At 42.5% G+C, this 18976-nt stretch overlaps 1 protein-coding gene across 9 annotated transcripts in view; it reads left to right on the forward strand.

The window, feature by feature from the left end:
• Positions 1-18976, forward strand: part of LOC139046631 (nuclear receptor coactivator 7-like) — a 161993-nt gene that overhangs the window by 126604 nt on the left and 16413 nt on the right. For 7 of the 9 annotated variants that reach the window (XM_070535733.1, XM_070535738.1, XM_070535735.1 and 4 more), the window contains exons 3-8: positions 3783-3890; positions 4767-4838; positions 7766-7936; positions 9332-9555; positions 11990-13620; positions 16186-16212. In XM_070535733.1, the coding sequence (XP_070391834.1) occupies positions 3783-3890; positions 4767-4838; positions 7766-7936; positions 9332-9555; positions 11990-13620; positions 16186-16212 (2233 nt within the window). The remainder of the gene's footprint in view (positions 1-3782; positions 3891-4766; positions 4839-7765; positions 7937-9331; positions 9556-11989; positions 13621-16185; positions 16213-18976) is intronic. The other 2 variants (XM_070535737.1, XM_070535732.1) reach the window with 2 other exon arrangements.

Below are 18976 nucleotides of genomic sequence, written 5' to 3' on the forward strand. Positions count from 1 at the left end.
TGATGGTATTCACTTTTGTGTATACTTATTAGAGCTGGATCCAGCGTTGTCGGTTGCGCATTCACACGACACTATAGGTACGTGTTCTTATTTGTTCTGATAAGGCCGTTTAGAGGAGGCACGCATTCTTGTGCTGATACACCGAATCAGCTTTCGATCATGGCTTCGGTGTTTCTTCATCCTTTGCTATAGGAGTACAGGGCAGACAAGGGAACAGGACAGTTTAGGAAAGACCCAACGGAAAACAGGTAAATAAAGCGGATTGTGAACAAAACGTTGACGGCCGCGATTGCAGACAGTAGCGAAAGGGGGCAAAAATGTCAAAAGTGCGGGATTTTCGGACGTGTTATTACGTTGGAAAGCTAATTAGCTCTCCAGACATGCGGCAAACAATGCCAAATCATTTATTGCTCTTGAGTATTGTTCCTGGCACATGCTGTGCGATGTGACGAAATTTAAAGGCACCGGCGGGGCTGTATACTTGTCCCAGCATATATCTATAAATACTGAGTGTTTCAGCGAACACTTTCAAAAATTTTGAAAAATTGCCTGTGGCTCATGGCACACCCAATTATGGTCCTTGAGCTAGTCTACTTGAAGAGGTGGATATTACCTACACAAGAAATTGAAATACATGAACAACTATTTAAATTTGAAGCTATTTAACTTATGGCACATATTGCAATTTACAAATTCTAGCCGGGTGTTTGCAAGACGGATCCACTTGGAACGAATTCTCAGGATGACACCAGCTTAGAGATATTAATTCTCGAACTTTGCAGGGAAATACGTCGGTATTCCTGTTACTTTTGTGTTTTGTTAAGTATGTGGAACCACAGGGCATTTTTACCAAAAGTTTAATGGCGCATATGTTGTAGATGTCATCCACACAATTATGTTCAAGAGGATATGCCTTGCAGTCTCACCCACTAGAATTTGTAAATTGCATTACAGTATGTGCCATTAGGTAAGTAGTTAAAAACCTAGTTATCTTAGTTAATTAGTCGACTATGCATTTCAAATGTTCGTGCAAGTAATCCCCACTTCTGCGAGTAGACTCTGCATGAAGAAAATGAACGTTCGGTTCTGTTGTCCACGAAAATTGGTGCAGCCATCTGCAGCACCATGCATGCGCTCGAGTTTAATGCAAGCAAACCAAGCTCAATAGTTTGCCGCATAGCCAAATTTTCGCGAGACACGGGTATGGATAGGTCAGAGTAGTGGCGGGGAGATGCCCCTGTTCCGTTCCAGCTCAATTCCGGGGAGGGGAGATCATCGTAATTCAACTTCATTTAGTTCCTCGCAGTGGTGATTTGAGAGTTTTAGAATAGGGGCCCCAATAGTTTGGGTCCCCAAAGCGCTTTGCGGGTGTTAGTGTTGGGGCACGCAGGAGTGAAGAGTTTTAGAATAGGGCTTTGCATTTGCGGATAGCATCTGGCGCTGACAGTGCTACTACAGTGTTAAAGAAAAGCTATTAGAAATAATTAAATAAGATATACCATTTTATGAAAAGAATAGCAATTTTGACTTTCGTGTATTTGTGTTTAATTTAGAGGTTATTCTGTAAGCAGCAAACATTTAGTTGTGCTTGCTTTTGAGTACCCAACTTTATGTGCCTTCACCAGCCAAGCTAAGCCGTCTTATGCCTACGAGCCATAAAATCTATAATCGAATTCAGAATCAGCGGCACCTAATGAATCAATCTTCATAACACGCGCTAGTTGAGAGCTAGTTCTCCTAGCTTACGAACTTCACACGTTACCACAAATTGAACCCAGTTTGGTGCTAGGTTAGAGCCGTCGCTATGGGTGCCGCCATGTTTCTTTACGGAAATCTTTTGAGGCAACTTTTGGGGCTCCCACTATATCGGTGAAATAGCATGCCCAATGCAAAAGCCAAATGCAGTTTGCGTCTCGTGCTTACGCAGTGGCTTCGATGCTATTTCTTTGGGGCCCCAGAACGTTTGGGGCCCCTATTCTAAAACTCTCTATTGTTGGACCATTCCTACTCCTGAGGTGGCTGAGCTGGGCCATTCCAATAATTCCCGTAAAAGAAACGCTTCTGTAATTGTTTACTACTAGCGCTTGCTTGACTAGTGACAAAAAAAGAACCGCACATTTTTGAAGTCTTAACAACATAACAAATAGTGCCACTATATAACAAACACTACTATGCTCTACCGTGTTCTACCGTGTTCCCCGCTGCACCGGTGCCAATTAGCCCGTCTGGCCTGTGCGTTCGTGCAGTGAGCCACCTTCGCGCATGACCTCAGTGCTCAAGCAGCTTGAGTAGCCGGATCTTGGAGGCTATGCTTCGCGCCTGCGCTGCTTGAAACATACACGGCTCTAAGCTACGATTCAATTTCTGGTTTTCTTCTGAATGGCTTGAACTTCGTGCAATACAATCGAAGGTTCAAAATGCTGGTTGCCGTTATTGCACCTATTTATGCTATCATACGGTGCTGCTTTGTTCCTGCTAGCAGCAAGAACACTGCTGCTGCTTTCTGGATAACGTGAAGTCTAAATGTCGTTGTAGCTGTGTATATCTTCTATTGTGATGACATCTCCTTTTTATTAATTGAACTTTGAATTGCAGCTAGCACTTCTATGTTATCACCTTTAAACAAGCAGCATTCTTAGCTATGTTTTCTCTCCAATGGTACTCTGTCATTGTGCCTGGCTTAATTGTTTTCAAGCGTCAGTTTTCCATGACTAATGTAGAGCTGTGCCTGTAGAGTGCACAGTGAGTGCTATTGTACTATAAGTTTTATGCATGTAAATTTAAGCATACAATTGACCTTATGGTGTTCAGATGCATATTGTATTTTTGCATTTTGATCTGTCTTACCAGAAGTGAGTAGACAAGTTTCTGCTGTTCTCAGAATGTTGTTGAAATTGGTATAAGCAATCATTTCCGTATAGTGCTGTGATGAGGTTTGCACTATTGGCACCATGTGGCAGCACCTGCCATATGCCAGGCATGTTTGTAGCAAGGCAGCTATGTATCCTGCAAGCACAAGTGTCGTGCTGCTGCTCTTTTTCTGGGCACATAATGTGCTTGCTAGTAATGTATGCATTGCATCAAGACACGCAATGTTGCAGCAAGACTGACACACCAGGGAGCTGGGTGTTCTGGCTTTGTTCTGGTTCACTGGACCATTGATGCAGGAAGCAGGCAAGACAACGAATAATGATGAGGCTACATACTGCGCTTCAGCTGTGGTGTGCTAATGCCAAGCTGCTTTTGTCGTGGTTATTCACATGAGCTATTTGGGCCAGTCTTTGCTTTTTATATCAATAGACAGCTGTGAAGGCAAGTGCAATGGGACATCAGAAACACATTTGTGTTAGTTTCACTTTGTGAAACTACCGACATGTTTGCGATTAATCACAGTTTGTCTCTAAAGAGTACTGCATGTGCTCAGATAGCTGTCTCTCTGCTTTCCATAAATGTAAGACAAAAAGAAACAAAGAAGCATTTTAGCAGCATGTTTGCTCTCATAGTTGAGAAATTGCCTACTGTTTCTTGACTCTCTACATATTGCAAGGGCTATATTTCAAGGACTTGTACATGAATTTTTGGTTTTCTAATCACCAACAATCCTAAATAATAAGAGACACTGATGGTGCCTCAACACTTTTTTGATAACAATAGCTCAAGGGTGTCATTTATCAACAGCTAGAATTTGTTCCACTGCCTTTACCTCCAGTCATGGTTATGTGACTGCCACATGTTCTGGAAGCCATGTCATTGCATACAGACCATTTTGCTTATACGTGCAGGTCAAGGCTTCTGACACGTTGGCTGGCATTGCTGCAAGGTTCGAGTGCACACCAGGGGAGCTGACGACGATGAACCGGTTAACAAGCAGACTCATCTTCCCTGGTCAAGTCAGTAGCAAACGCTTCTCAATGGGGGGGTGAAACCCCACTTTATCAAAATGAAGTTGAATAGCGTCAAAAATGGATGATTTTAAGTGGGATAATAGCTGTCAACAACATTGATGCCAAAATTTGTGCTTGTTTCTTGATGATCTTGAATTTAGAACAGCACAACATGGGATAAAGAAGAGAACAGCACCGTGCTTGTCCTGTCCCTGTGTTGTTGCATTCTTCTAAAATGAGAAAGAAAATAAAGTAATAATAATAAGATGGCAACGTGCAGAAACAAAAATGAGAGCTGTGAAGAAATGCCTCGTTGCTTTCTCTTGTGCAGTTAACTCTGCCTTGTTTGTCACCTGTAAGATTTCCTTTTTTTTTATACTGTGGTAGATTTTTAAGTAATTAACTCATGTTAATGCACCTTCCAAAAATTGATGACGACGACTTGTCGATGATGATTATGGCCACCATAGTTGTCCACATAATACAAGTGACTGACAGACACAGCAAAGCCAGTTCTAAACTTCTAACTGTTGTTTCAGTAAAAGAAAGAAGGCGAAATATATTGCGAGACATGTTTGGGTTCATCATCCATGGGTGGTAGAAATGGTTTCAACTTTTCACGAGATGCATATTTATATGCCACTTAAGAAATAGGTTCCCAATATATGATGAAGACTTTATTTGGCATTTGATATGTTACATGAAAGTTCTGTATCTATTTGGTGTATAGAAAAGGTGATGGTAAACAAAAAACACTTCCTGCGGCCTCCCCTTATAAACTGACTCCTAAATTTGCCTCTCTCTTTGGTACTTTCATGGGCTTTCCTGTTTTCGTACTCAAGGGAGTAAGCATTGTTGTCTGTGGTCTCATTTTCTTGGCAGACACTGTACATTCCTATCAAAGAGCAAGATGCAGCTGACGCGCCTGAGCATGGGAGACTGGAGGATGACAAGGCAAGCTTTGATTATTGTCATTTGGTATTTGTTTGGCTGCTGAGTAATGTTTGTAGGATTTAGTCTTGACACAGCTCAGTGTAGATGGTTTATAAATATTTGTTGTGTTGTTGGACTGCCAAATGGGGAGAGCCTAACATACCTGCAATGTCTGTTTACACGATAAGCTAACACTGTCTGTCATGTATGCTGACACTGTATTCACCGCCATTTTGTGTTAACTCTTTAAGGACGAGACCTATAAATACCTACAAAAAGTATTTTTTGTCTAAGTGTGCCAAGCACATTGTGAATAAGCATAATCAGCCAAAAGGAAAAATATTTTGTGTGAACTTTTTAGCAATAACGGGGAAACACCAGGCAAAAAACTGGAAGTGGGCTTCACCCCAAGCCAAGTATGGCTTCGTTTGGAATTTGTGTAGACGGCTCTCGTCATATGTGAACCATTAGTGTACACTTGATTTGCTTTACTTCATTTGTGTGACATCACTGCAGCTGGAGGTCATCATGCATCAATTTTTCTCCTCCGACCGTGCTTTAAAAAGAAAGTGAGTCGTGTGCCACAATTGTCTTCCGAGTATTTTGTCTCTGCTCTAAACTGAAAAATGATGCTTGCTGCCTATCATTCAGTGTTGGTCAAAGACATTTAGCCCGAAACTTCATACTCAGAACTGAAACTCGTCAAGAAAACTTCTTTTTTTTTCTGGTATGTTGCCTTAGGCAACACTCATCCATAAAGGTTTAATAAAGAAGCAATGACAGTGGCATGAACTGTAATGTGAAACCAACATGAAAACATGCCATCTTTCTGAACAATAGAGCGTATTCCCTGAAGCTAGAACTGATGTGTCTTCCTGTATATTCTGTGTACACATTTCATAATTTGTATATGACACCTGTGGTACGTGCAGCTACAAGGTATGGAGAGAGAGTGAACATCTTATTGAACCAATGTGTGACCAGCTGCTTGGTTATTCTCGTGGTCAGGTTTCTTGGTTTAGTTCTTTGAACTTCTTGGTGCAGATTTCTCGCAATAGTCTCAAAGCACTGCTGGGAGAGTAGCCTCTTCTCCAACTTCAAAGCATTTGGTCTTTAGGAGAGCGTCAGTGTTTCTTGTACATGCATATGCAGGACCACAAAGTGCAATTATCGTTGTGATATGTTCTTCAGTAGAACGCAACGATTGTGGTGCCTATGTAGCATTTAAATCTTACAATGTTTTGCACATTTGAAAGAAATTTTTATAAACTCTCACTACAAGTGAATTCCTCAGATTAGGTGGAATTGAAAAGTTGGTAACTCTTCTGTGTGAGCATACACGTCAGCTACAACAATAGCTTTGAATTAGTAATTGCTTCTATTGAAAGGATGGATCATGGGTGCTAGTAAAAGATTTCTAAAAAAGCTTTCATCCTGCCAGAACTTTGATTGAAGATACTTTTTGGTATTTTTGGTTGAAACTGTTAACTTGAAGTTAGTAAATTCGGCACTTTACTTCGTTATATCGAAATTTCATTATATTAAAGTTCGAGCTTTTAGGCAGGTAAGCCTAGTCACCGACAGATTTTCATGCGGAAAGAGACGAAGTATTTCCTGACATATCAGGCAAATGAAAACATCACGATGAGAAAAAAATTATTTTGTGGAATTTGAGAGTCAGCGACCAAAGATAGTTTCATGCTGTGTTGGTAATATCTTCATATCGGCGGTGAGCAGCGAAGCCTGCGACATTTTCATGTCTACTCAGCTCCCGCAGCTATTAGTGTTGTTTCATTGCGAGTGACACCACCACGATAAGCACTGGCAGGGGGAAGCGCACGCTTTGTCTGCCTATCACTTCAACGCATATCGGAAGCTCGAGATTACACCACTTCTAGCACTAAACATGGGGGAAGGTAGCACACGTGAAGCCACGGCCATCTCGGCACGCCTATGCTTTACACCGGCCACAAATTATTTCCAAGGTGGAGCACGTGGGCCGCGCATGCGCTGCAAAGCCACAGCTGGGAATAGAGGAGATGCGTGCTCACCTGCCTCACACCTGCAACTAAATTTTGGTTGCTCGTGCTTTTGGGTCACAGCAACTTCTTTATGCAACAAGCTAAGGAATGTTATATTTAACAATATGCCACTTACATTGAACAAATTATTGATTTCCCAGAACCTAAACTTGCATTTGTAGTTCTGGAAGTGCCAGGCTGCGATGTACACCATGCACACAAAACCATACACTGAAGACTTAGCACATGCCACCTTGCTTCATTATCTCTGGTGCACATAAAACTCAGGTCCTAATAATGCTAGTTTTTTTATAGATACTACTTGTAAGGCAATAAATATCTTTTCCAGGTAGGAACAGCGATAAGGGCAGGGATGATGTGAAGGCATGCAAAAAGACCATGTGCGACTCTGACTGACAACTTTCCTATTTTTGCAACAAGCTAACATTTAGATAGGCTAGAAAGCTTTTTCGCAAGTATCAGCCCCTACATTGCATGCATGTGGGAAATCAGTGTGTTTAGAGGTTTACATTTAGGTACACCATTTCCTAACAAAGCAGATGCCCCGCTGACAATGTTCCTGTTGATTTTATTTTCATGGTTATTTAGTTGCTGTTTCTTGCTACTAATTCACAATTGTCAGATTTGGGCTGGCAACAACGCTCCTCGCACTGAATGCCCAGATGGCTACTCACTACTTTTGACATGTTGCAGTGGAGTTGATTTTATGTTAGCGCATTAGTAGTTGTGCTGAAATTGCTCACATTTGAACATGTGCCACAAGGCAGAGTTTAGATATTGTTAACACCAATTTCTGTGCCTAATTATTGTGCATATGTAATATCTAATGAACAACCATTTTTGCAAGTGAAATTATTGCAGTAAGGTTTGGCTGAGCTCTCTTCTTGGTAACTCATCCACTTGCAGGCATTTGCGGGCCATCATGGCACTGGGGCAGGACCACCTTTGCTTGGCGAGCGACCCTGTTCGCCAAGGGCCATCGTGTCGCCACCAGACTCGCCCATTGCTTTCGTGGAACAGCAGCGACATGGTGGCTCTTCCACTGAGCACATTGAATCAGCTGAGCCAGAGAACAAGGTATGCTGCATTACCTTAGACACTATCAATCAAATACTCGTTGCTTTCACTCCCAAATAAGTACTGTATTCTCTAGAATATAGTCAGCGCCGGGTGTGGTCTGCAGGAGCAAATCAGGGCTGAAAATAAAAGGCTATTTCTTACACAGTGGCATGCACTGTATAGTGTGCAGGGACAAATTTTGGGTGGAAATAAGTTTTTCTAGATTGTCTACAACAATGCATATAGCTGGTAAGCAAAATTGTATTGTCTAGCATTAAGATCATGCGTCCTTTATTAGACATCATATTATATTTTATTAGATGATCATGCTGTGTGGTTTAGCATGGTAAAGAGTGAGATGCAATTGGCCTGATTTCTTTCTGAGCCTTCGGTCGGAAAATTATATCCTCCGCACCCTCGCATACGTAGACGGTGCATCGCATAGTCTTTATGCTTAGGCAAGTATTATCTACAGACCAGGGTCCGGAAAATTATAAAAATAAAAACAAGGTCATCAGCGCCTTTGCCCAAAGACAAATCTGAGCATCCCATAAACAAAAATGAAGCAAAATCATTTCTTCATTGTTTTCTTTGTGTTGCTCTCCTTTTTTTTTCTTTTCTATGTGATGACACTGAAGCCTGTGTGTTCACATCACCACCTCTGCTTTTACGAAATCAGTTTTGTTTTTGTGAACATCAATTTATAGTTTGTCTGTTGTTAAGTATGAAGTAGTATTGTAATTTATGTGGTATAATGTTCTAGATGTTATTGTATTAAGTGTCTAACCACCATCTATGTTTTGTTCATGGTAGTGCATTTCATTTGAATTTTGTTTTATGGCACATACAAGTGATACAAATAGTTCATACAAATGTTTAATTCCTAATGAAGTCAAAGGATGTGTATGTGTTAATTATAGCATTATGTAGCATTGAATACTGTACAATGCTGTATAAGTTGAAACACTTGCAGAAATTTTGTGCAGTCGAACATCATTAAGAGCTGCTTCTGACACAGAAATACCTTTGTTATATTGGATAGGCATTATACACCTATATATTCATTTCATGTTGATAACAAAGAGGAGTTTGTCTACCTTGTTATATCCAATAATAAGTTGCATGCATATTTGTTATCTCGAGGTTTGACGGTAATACCTGGACTGTTCTGCTATCCCCAATGACCTCTGGCACCCTGAGGCTTTCTCAGGCAGCTTTTTAGTTGGAGGACACATATTCTTGGAAAAACAAAAATTCTAATTCTAAATTTGCATGCAAACTTTATTACTAGAGTTAGAAACTTGGCATGGCAGTTATTCAGCTGAGGTTGACATTCTGTTGTGATTGCAGCATTTGTCAAGCACCTTGATGCAGCTCTTTTGACTTTTTTGGGGACCTTTTGTGATCTTGCAGGAGAACATGGACATGTTCCTGAAGATTTCATCACGACACATAACGGATGGCCAGGGGGTGGTGATGGGAACACTTCTGGTGACTCCGAACAATGTGATGTTTGTGCCCAATGTGTCCGATGCACTCGTCATGGAGCATGGGTCTGAGTGTTATGAAGTGACTGCCCCTATGGATATGGTGGTGGCTGCAGCCCTCTACAACGACATTACACATATGCGCCTTCGGTCAGTGCTATTTCCTCGGAATTTTCAATTCCTTACTGCCTGTGTAACTAGCAATCAGTAAAGCTGAACTTGCTAATATATGAGTTGTGGTAGACAAACAAACAAGGTAACGAGATTTTCAGGTGGAGCTATTTAAGGCACACTCTCGCTGTCTCAATGGAGTCAGATTGCCCTGCTTCTGAGCTCTGACAGAAATTGAATTTTCACAGAATGTTGCAGGTGGTGAATGAGGCAAAATATGTGTAATTAACTGCCTATGAAAGCTGCGCAGAATAAATCTTATGGTTGAGTTGTGGACATTAACTGCCCATCTCAAGGGGCAGTAGCCACCCTATTAAAAGTGAACATGCCTGATATCTACTTCTATGTGTCATACTGGGAAGTGTGGAGTCAGTTCCTTGCTTTAATAATGATCTGATGATACAATAAGAATGCCAAGATATAAGGCTAACTGGCATAGGTTTAGGTTGTTAACCTGTCTGTGTGACGTCACAAATTTCAAAGTATTTTCTTGTACTTGGGCTGTTGTGGTGCTGTAAAAGCTCTTGAAACTTGACAAGTTCATTCTTTGATTCTTTTGCAGTACAATTTAGTTCATACTTACAAATAAAAAGTGATCTAGGCAGGCCTGAGTAGATGCCTTCAAAGTCTGTGGTGTCACATCGAGCTGGTGTGGGAAGTTAAAGGCTAGGACGTCTTTTGTTCTTGCATATTTTTTGGCCCTGCCAAGCATCCTCTCATGGTAACAGTGTCTTTTCTGTGGTATCAGAGAAGGGTAATTTACTCATACAGCCCAACTCACTTTTCTCTTTGGTGTCCACTTAACTGGTTCATTATGTGTTTCATTATGTGCTGCTTTCATGGTTCTAATGACTCCTACATCTTGGTGCTTGCAAGATGAGCCTGCTATGTTGGCAGAGGCACTGAAAGCTTTAAAGAAAGCTGTAGTGTTGTCGCTTTGTAGTGTCAGCAAAAAGTGCACAGGAGGGCTTCCATACTTGCTTCCATAGGAAGCATGTATGCAAGCTTCCATAGAAAGCATGAATGCAAGCCTGTCAGATGAGTGGCTTGCAGCACCGCCTGTTCATGTGATGGTGATGATGATTTATTGGCATCCCCTTCAGAACGGGGCAGTGACAATAGTCACCTAGCCTGCTTGAGGTAATCAGGTATGCTGTACATGCTTTTCATTGTAGCATTTTTGTGTACATCTTTTCTTTTTCTTCCTCAAAACTTCTCTATATACCTTGTACAGATCCGTCCGTCACAGGCTACCTATGCCTGTGACGGATCTGGTCATGTCAACCTCTTGCCTGCCTTATTTCCATCAATACTCCAAACATCTCTTGCTTATCTCAACTGCTGACGAATTGATGCTTCCATCACTTTAAATCCAAGCACTTCTGGAAAGTATGTTACCTGCAGGTCTCACTGTTTGAATATCTTCGCATCCCTTTCAACACTCAGCACATTCTTTTAGAATGAGTGCGGTGGTCTCCAGATTTTAATTGGAAAGAAGGATAGGAACAAACTACTCCGATGAAGTAAACCCGATACTACTTGTATGCATGCCTCTAGACAGCTTTCCTGTGTGTTTCTAATATGCGCCCTGGGCTAGACCTGTGGCCGTTCTGAACATAGACTCTGTCTCGACAGTGCTTTTTATAAGGAGGAAAAAAAAAATAAGCAGACGCTGGACCATAAAATGCACTCTGCACTTTTGTTTGTAAATACTAGCTATGGTACATGGTACATGGTCACCATACATAGCCTTCTTCCTCTCTCTCCACATTACCACTTAGTGACTTGGGAAATGTAGTCACCTTATGCTACCCACCCCTTGCTCTCTTGTACAAACTAAATGATATTCAACCCTTCAAGAGAGGGGTAGTAAGGTTGCTTCTCCATAGAAAATTATGGGTGGGGAACCTGATCTGGAATGACAATGTAGTCTCGGTATGTTAGTGTGCATCCAGGAACATTGAGACCAGAGTCCATATTTTGTACCATTCATTCCAGTCTCCTATCTTCTTTTCTTGTGCGTGACATCAAGTGTCTACCCCAAATGACAGCAGGACTGTGGCATTTGAGCCATGTCTGAGCCAATGACAAAGATAAAATTGGATGGAAAATGAAATGGATTGTTGGAAAATTATGACAGCAGCAGCAGCATTTGTTTGTGATACGCAGAATCCCATCGAAGTAATCAAATGACGATGAATGCAGGCAGTGACAAAGGCGCAGCATACAATACATGGAGGTGCAGGTGTAGCTTGCATATCCGAGCAGTGTGTCGTTGTAGGCTGGAGGGAGGAAAAGTCTTCAGATTTGTTTTCCATCATTGCTGGAATAAAACTATGCTAAGTTAACAAATGTTTATGCTGCTTGTTTTTCTAAGCACGGGGTATAAACACTGTTTCTTGTGGCTGCGCAGTGACACGGTGGACCCTGCTTCCGGTGTTCAATTGGAAGAACCGTACCGGCCCGCTGACTACCAGCCACCCCCCAAAGACCAGGCTAGCTCCAGTGGGAAGTCATCAGAGTCAACCAAGTCTTCGCAAGAGCGTACTACAGAAGTATCGCCTAGTCTTTCAATGCAGGAGGCAGGTGAAAAGCCTTGCTCCGAGCTGTCCCACAGTGAGTGCACCCTGGAAAAACTCGTGTCTGATCAAATAACTAGTGCCGTAATCGTCACCTCACCACCCAAAACGCCGGAGGAAGGCGTGCCCCCTACAGGCCAAAGTGGCAGTGAAATGCCTGGTTCAGCAGCTAAAACCGAGAACAAAGCTCCCACATGTGTGTTGTCGGATGTGTTGGGGGCCAAGTGTGAGCAACCAAAAGCGGTGCAAGATGCAGTCAGAGTAGATTCTGCTAAGTCCGAAAATTGGGAACAAATGCTGCAACAAAGCGTGACATGCGACTTGCAGTTGGGAATTGACACGCAGAAGCCGGAAGTAGTTGCAGAGTCCACTGAACAGAGTAGAGCACAGTCGGAAAGCAAAGACACATGCTCGCTTGAAAAGCCACTTCATTCTGAGCCGCAGAAGGAAGCGTGTGCAGTCGAAGTCAAAACAAGTTCTGGTTCAAAAGTGGCGGATGCTGTGTCTGGCAAAGCAGAGTCGGGTGTCAGACAAGGTGCAGTAGAACAACTTGCTGCAGGTGTTGCACCAGCTCCGGAGGCCCACGAAAAAACTGCGAAGGTGTTTACTGAGGTGAGCAAGCAGCAGGAAGCTGCTGCTGGTGAAGCGGGCACCGGAGAGTCTAACAAAGTGGTGCCTCATGGTGCTCAACTTGAAGTTGAACTGTCTTCTGCAACTGCCCAGGTGGTGAAGGATGACCGGGCTGGCGACAAGCTCGTGGCCCAGGACATCGCAGCTCTAATGAACGTTCAGGAAAAGTTGCTGCCAGATACAGTGACGCCCCAAAAGAAAATTCCCAGTGTGGAAGAGAGTGTGGCAGCTACAAAGAAAGAGGAGAGGCAAAATACCGAATACTTGTTCAAGCCCATTGACAAGGCGTCTGAATCTCCACCAACCCGGCGCAGGGAGCCAGACAACGGAGGTCGCCGGGAAAAGGCATTCACACCCCCACCGCCATCGTCGGCAGGAAAGAGCTTACCCGAGCCAGCACGCTGGTCTCGTATGCTGAGTCCAACACTCAAGCTGGACTCAACAAGCGATGTGCCAGCCCAAGAGCCATATAGTGCCTCCTCAACGGAGAGCATTACTCTGCGAATGAGGGAGTGGGCTTCAGTGGAAGGTGGCGTCTCTTCCGACAGGGCCCAGGAATCTGCACACGAGCGGGTACTCAAGCGGCTCTCAAATCCAATGGAGTCAATCTCGTCATACACGCACTCCATCTCCAAGATGATTGCATCATCGCCCAAATCGCTGGCTGACTTTGTGCGTGGTGCCGACGAGCCAGCACCACCAACACCTCCACTCCAGCCGCAGATGCAGCAGCCGGCAGTGGATGAGAAGAGACCCACTTCGCATACTGAAAATGCCAATGTCTGGCTCAAGAACATGGTTGAGGAAAAACCTGAGCTGTTTGCAGCGTTTGAGAGTGAGTTTTGTGACATTTTTCTTTCTTTCCTTTTTACTTATTGTTTATACTAAATATGTGAAGTAAGCACACATGTATTCATTCTTTGGAGTGTGGATTTTCTAAGTGCCAAAACCAGCAGGACTGTAATAGATTTGGTTATCTGGTTGCTTTTGAATGACTTGGTAACGGTAATATACTTTCTTAAATGGCACTGCAGATTCATCACTTTAACCCATTCAGGTGCTAACTGATTCTGTTGATTTACCTCGACCGCATTTCCTGCATTTTCAAGATCATAAAAAGCGTACAGCTGCAAAATGGATAAAAAAATTTCAGTCTTTTAGTATGTCTAGAGAATGCGGACTCCATGTGAAAGCTTCTTCAGGAACATCATCTAGGAGGACACCAACTATTTCATGCCTAGCAGGCTTGATAAGCACCCATCCAGTCACTTGAAAATTGTGCCTGGTGCAACGAATTGTGAAAAACAATGAAAGAAGTGAACCCACTGCATACAATATACTCGCACTGAGTAAAAATACCCAGCCATCTACATTTCCACTCATGTTATTAAAGCATCTTGCACTTCTTATTCAAACTTGCAGCACAATTCCAATCAGAAGTGTTTTAAGATGTATGTGACACACTTTAGATTTCATTACTTTCATCAGTGCCTTTGCTGTTGAAGCACAACTTTGGCGTACACAGTTGTGTACATATTGTCTCAAGGGGTTAATCTTAATAAACAGGTAAAGGCCCCTGAAATAATTTGGGCCGCTAATCTTCAAACACCTGGTATACATGCATGATGACAGATTGTTCATTAGTTTCCAGTCATTTCATAGACTTTTTCTCCTCTTTCACTAGCCAATAAAAGTTTTAGTTGCTGAAAGGTTTTATAAGCATTTTAATTAATAACCCTTTGTCAATATAGCCGATGACAAATACATAGTCGTGAGGCCATGGTTCTAGAAATCACTGGGAAATTCGATACACTTTTTGTCATTTTCTATGGTATGGAAAGGGTTGAGGTCTGAAACTACACTTGTGCACATAGTTTCATAAAGTTTGGAGTTTGTCAGCAATGGTAAATAAAAAAAGCTTTGATATTACCTAGGTCATGACTTTGAAACTGAGGCATCTTAGACTATGCCTATTACATGACAAAGCCAACTGCAGTTATTTGTCTTCTCTCTCGAGTTTACTTTCTAGTATAAGTGGATAAGTATAATGCCCTTTCCCAATCTTTTATTCTGTTGTTTTTGGAAAAACATCTTTCATGCATAATTGTTTTAGTAATATATACAAGCCTTATAATGCAAAGCAATACACAAGTTTACAAAGCTCAAAGGTAACCATTGGCTGCACTCAGTCTGGTTGGGGAACACTAAATTAGGCAAATTAAACAATCACTAACCAAGAAGGTTTATGAAATACATTCGAGCACCTCTACAGTGAGTGCCTCTACTACGAAATGACCTGTATACGAAGGACTAATTTTGTCCCAGTTCTATTGTGAGCTGTGCGACCTTTGCTAAAATGTGACCTGTATAATACACAATTTCGGAAGCCCCGAGCTCTTCGTTATAAAGGCGTTCGACTGTATTAACCCAATGTTTCCTTCAGCAGGTATGGCTCGAGAAGCTGTAGCAGTTCTTCTATATATATTCAGTTTGCGGCACTGGTGGTGGTTCTCTCGGGAGGCTGCTCTGCATGCCGGTTTGGGGCAGCGTTTCCCAACGGGTGGTATATAATGCCGGTAGCGACTTTGATGTTCCACGACTCTGGGTAGAGCCATTTCCATAGGTTCCTTGAGAACTGCTTCCATCATGGGTCCTTGGAACTGAAATGACCCTACAGAAGAAGCCCTACCTTGAGCCGTGGCACATCTGAGCCACTACCGGGGCAATACACCACTCGTTGGGAACATTACCCCAACAAGCTGAACATACAAAAAGCTGCGGCAGCTTTCCGACCAACACCTGATGAAGGAAACATTAGGTTAATATTTAATAAAGCTTCGTGGCTTGTGGTGGTTCAATTTATCTAATTTCATATGTTTACCAGGTTGTTGTTTGAATAAGGTGTAAAGTATGTTAAGTACATTAATTAGTACTGCCACGAAGATGGCTGTGCTTGTCTTATGTGCTCATATTACTCGTATTTTCTCACAATGGCACATTAAACTAAGAAATGAAAAGGATGACCTTTAAATAGTATTTGTGTTACTAATGCGCTGTTCCCATATTTTTTGTGGTTTATTCATGGCACACAATATTAGAATAAATTATTGAGAGCTGAACACGTACAGCTTATGCCTGGTTTGTCACTCTGAACAGGCAGAGCCATTTCATGTTCTCTTAAAACCAATGTAGTGGTGAAAGCTAATCATAGGCTTTTAATGATATTAGTTCAATCTGTAAACCCTTTGCTATTTCAATTTTACATGCTACTGCTGTTATGTCCGGCTGTGCTGCTGGGCCCAATACCACTTGGGAAGTGCTGTATGTAAAATGTTCACAACACATGTGTCACACTTAACGACACTTTACTTGTTCCTGCTCTCAACGCCGGACTGTGCAGAACTGGGATTCATTTTTGACGACAACGGTTAGTACTGAAATTGAGCTTCAGCAAGGCTTTTTCATTTTTTGGAAGTCCTCCGTTTCCTTGCCAATGCTACACTTTATCATTCCTTTTCCTTGTAAAACCCTGTTTGGTTTTTGCTTTCGGGTGTTGGGTACCTTAGTTTGCAACAACCTTTCCATTACATCCAAGTGACTGTTTTGTAGTATTGCTGGATTGCTGGAAGCTTCTTGGACCTCTGGTTGTGGGATGCAGCAGTTGTGTTTGTGTGCCCTTATAGCAGCCTCTTTGTGCTATATTTATTCCTTACTTTGGTGTTCTGCTTTCGAGCTTTTTTCAAGCATGCAAGCTTTTTTATCCCTATTTTTGTTGCAATGCTGCAATACTAATGTGTGTGCTACCGTTAGGCTTTTATTGTTGCTTTTATGCATGGTTCTTTTGTTAGCTGTGAACTGATAATTATGCCATGTGACATGCTTGAACAGAGCATGCTGTGATGTTCATTTTCTTCATGTGTTCTTGAAAGCAAAATCAACGTCGTACTCTAACTTCCCTACCTTTCTCAAGGTACCTTTCTTGACTGTCATGACTGTAAAACTAACTAGTCACATTTGCTGTTCCGAAGCTATCTCTTCTTCTCTCTTTACGTAATGCTAAAGTAAGTCTTCTGAATGTCCTTTCTCGCAAGAGGATTGACACCTTTCTTAGTGGTGAAGCAGGGTGTATTAAGAATGCCATTCACAATAATACCACAAGATCAGGGATTCTTGCAAGGGTAAAACTTGTCATACCCAAGTCTTAGAAGACTGGTTTGCTCGAGTGCAAGTTTGCCATTCATACTTGCCGTTGTTATCTTGCATTAGCAACTTGCTACTTGCCGCGTTTTGGAAAATGTTTAATGGTGTTAATCTGAAAAGAATTGCCGATCATGGAATATGAAACAAATCCAAGGTGGGTATAGATTAAGCTGTAAACAGAAGAGACTCGCTGAGTAATCAAAATGATGTCCTGTCATGGAACGAGAAGCAGTAGCTTTTCAAATGACAATTTTCCAAATGTTTGTCTGGACAAAATACATTCTCCGAAGTCTGTTAAAGCTCTGTGTGTATTAGCTAGCTGTTTTGGTTACAGAACTTGTTGCAAATAAGTCGGGCAAGTGCATGTGTTTAATGCTGTATTTCACATGATACCCCATAGTTTGTGCGTGTGCTGACAGCAGTGCAGCTCTAAAAGCATATTCTCTACATACAAGACAGTTTTGTTCAGACAGCTATCACCTGAGTTGGTGCATGGTGGATAATTAAAGGGCCCCTGAAATGGTTCGGACAAATTTTGTAGATACGTAGGGTACAGCTAAAGTTAGTCATTCGCACCACAATTTGTGTGAAACATCTCATATTACGAGAGCTACGGATCATTACAAGTTACTTTCTCCATAGTCATGCATTTTCTCCTTAACTCGTTCGCCGAGTGATCGGGGCTAAGCTCTGCCTTCACTGGCTCTGCGTCATGATGGCACATCGTGTTGTCAACTTCCGGTTCTCTAGGAGTGCGCGCGCGAAGCCTCTCCATACTTTCTGCCAGCTGCTTGGCAGTCAACCCTAAGCGAGAGCTACTGAAGCAGCGTACGCATGTTGCGAGCATTCTGTCGCTGCGCTGAACGTGTCTGGTATTCCGGTAACCACAGGCTACCTGGGCATTTCGACAAAACAGTGGAGGCATAAACTCAAGCTGATGAAGGAACCTTAGCGTAGATGTACGTGAGCTGCCTGATTGGTCTCGACGGTCCAGCCACCCGTTGGCGCAGAGCTTAACCAGCTAAACAAACGGCTAATATTGCTCTAACCAAGTGTAAAACATTTTAAACATTTACAAAAACAATGTGTTAACGATTGCACTCCTGCGAAAAGTTTACACCAGCAGCAAAGAAGCATACATATTGTTACTGCTACTGTGTGTGGTTGGGCTCTGTGCCACCAGGTGGCTGCACCGTGCAGACCATTCACATTTGTGCTTGTGCTCATCCTATGAAACACTCAAGGGGACATGGCCAGGCCCTGTCCCCTGTGCTTGTGTTTACCCTAATACCGGACTCCCGAAATGCTATTGCGCTGGTAATCTTCGGTGTAAAGTGACGGCCGCAAATGTGCAAATTCTGGCGCTGATCGGATAGCGGCAGTCCGATGCGCTGCAGCCAGTCCGCTCGTCTGCTGCTTTGCAGAGGGACACAATGTCGCAGCTTGACATATTGCCAGTCACTACGTTTGCAGTCCACAACGCAACAAAGTTGAATCATAGTGCTCGCGAAAAGATAGACCAACTCTGACCGCAGAGCTCTCGTCAAAATGGAGCACGTTGTAACACAAGCAGACGACTCTTGCTGTGTGCCAGAAGTGTTTAAGTGTAGTGAGAAATTGTTCTTGTGCATTCTCTTTTTGCTGCTTTCTTTTTATAGAAACAAATTAACTAACATTCCAACTATTACGAACATCATTTGTTCACCATAAAGGTGGAAAAATTATAGAAGACGCGCCCTGGGCAGCCAATTGGATAGCTCGCCCACATGTCAATTGGGTGATTTACGTCATATGGGTGGGGGCGGCGGTTGAAAATTTCGCCTAGCAGTGTGCTGCGATCGGCAGCGATGTACATTTTTAAACCCTTATGATAAATTGCACGCTTTACGCGGAGCATTTAGATGGGTCAATTAATGATCAGAAGGATCTACTGTAACGACTCAGTGCGTTTGTAGAAAATCTTCAAAATCGTTTCAGGGTCCCTTTACAGA

The sequence above is a fragment of the Dermacentor albipictus genome, chromosome 3 (genome assembly GCF_038994185.2).
Source record: "Dermacentor albipictus isolate Rhodes 1998 colony chromosome 3, USDA_Dalb.pri_finalv2, whole genome shotgun sequence".
In the NCBI taxonomy this organism is placed as follows: Eukaryota; Metazoa; Arthropoda; class Arachnida; order Ixodida; family Ixodidae; genus Dermacentor; species Dermacentor albipictus.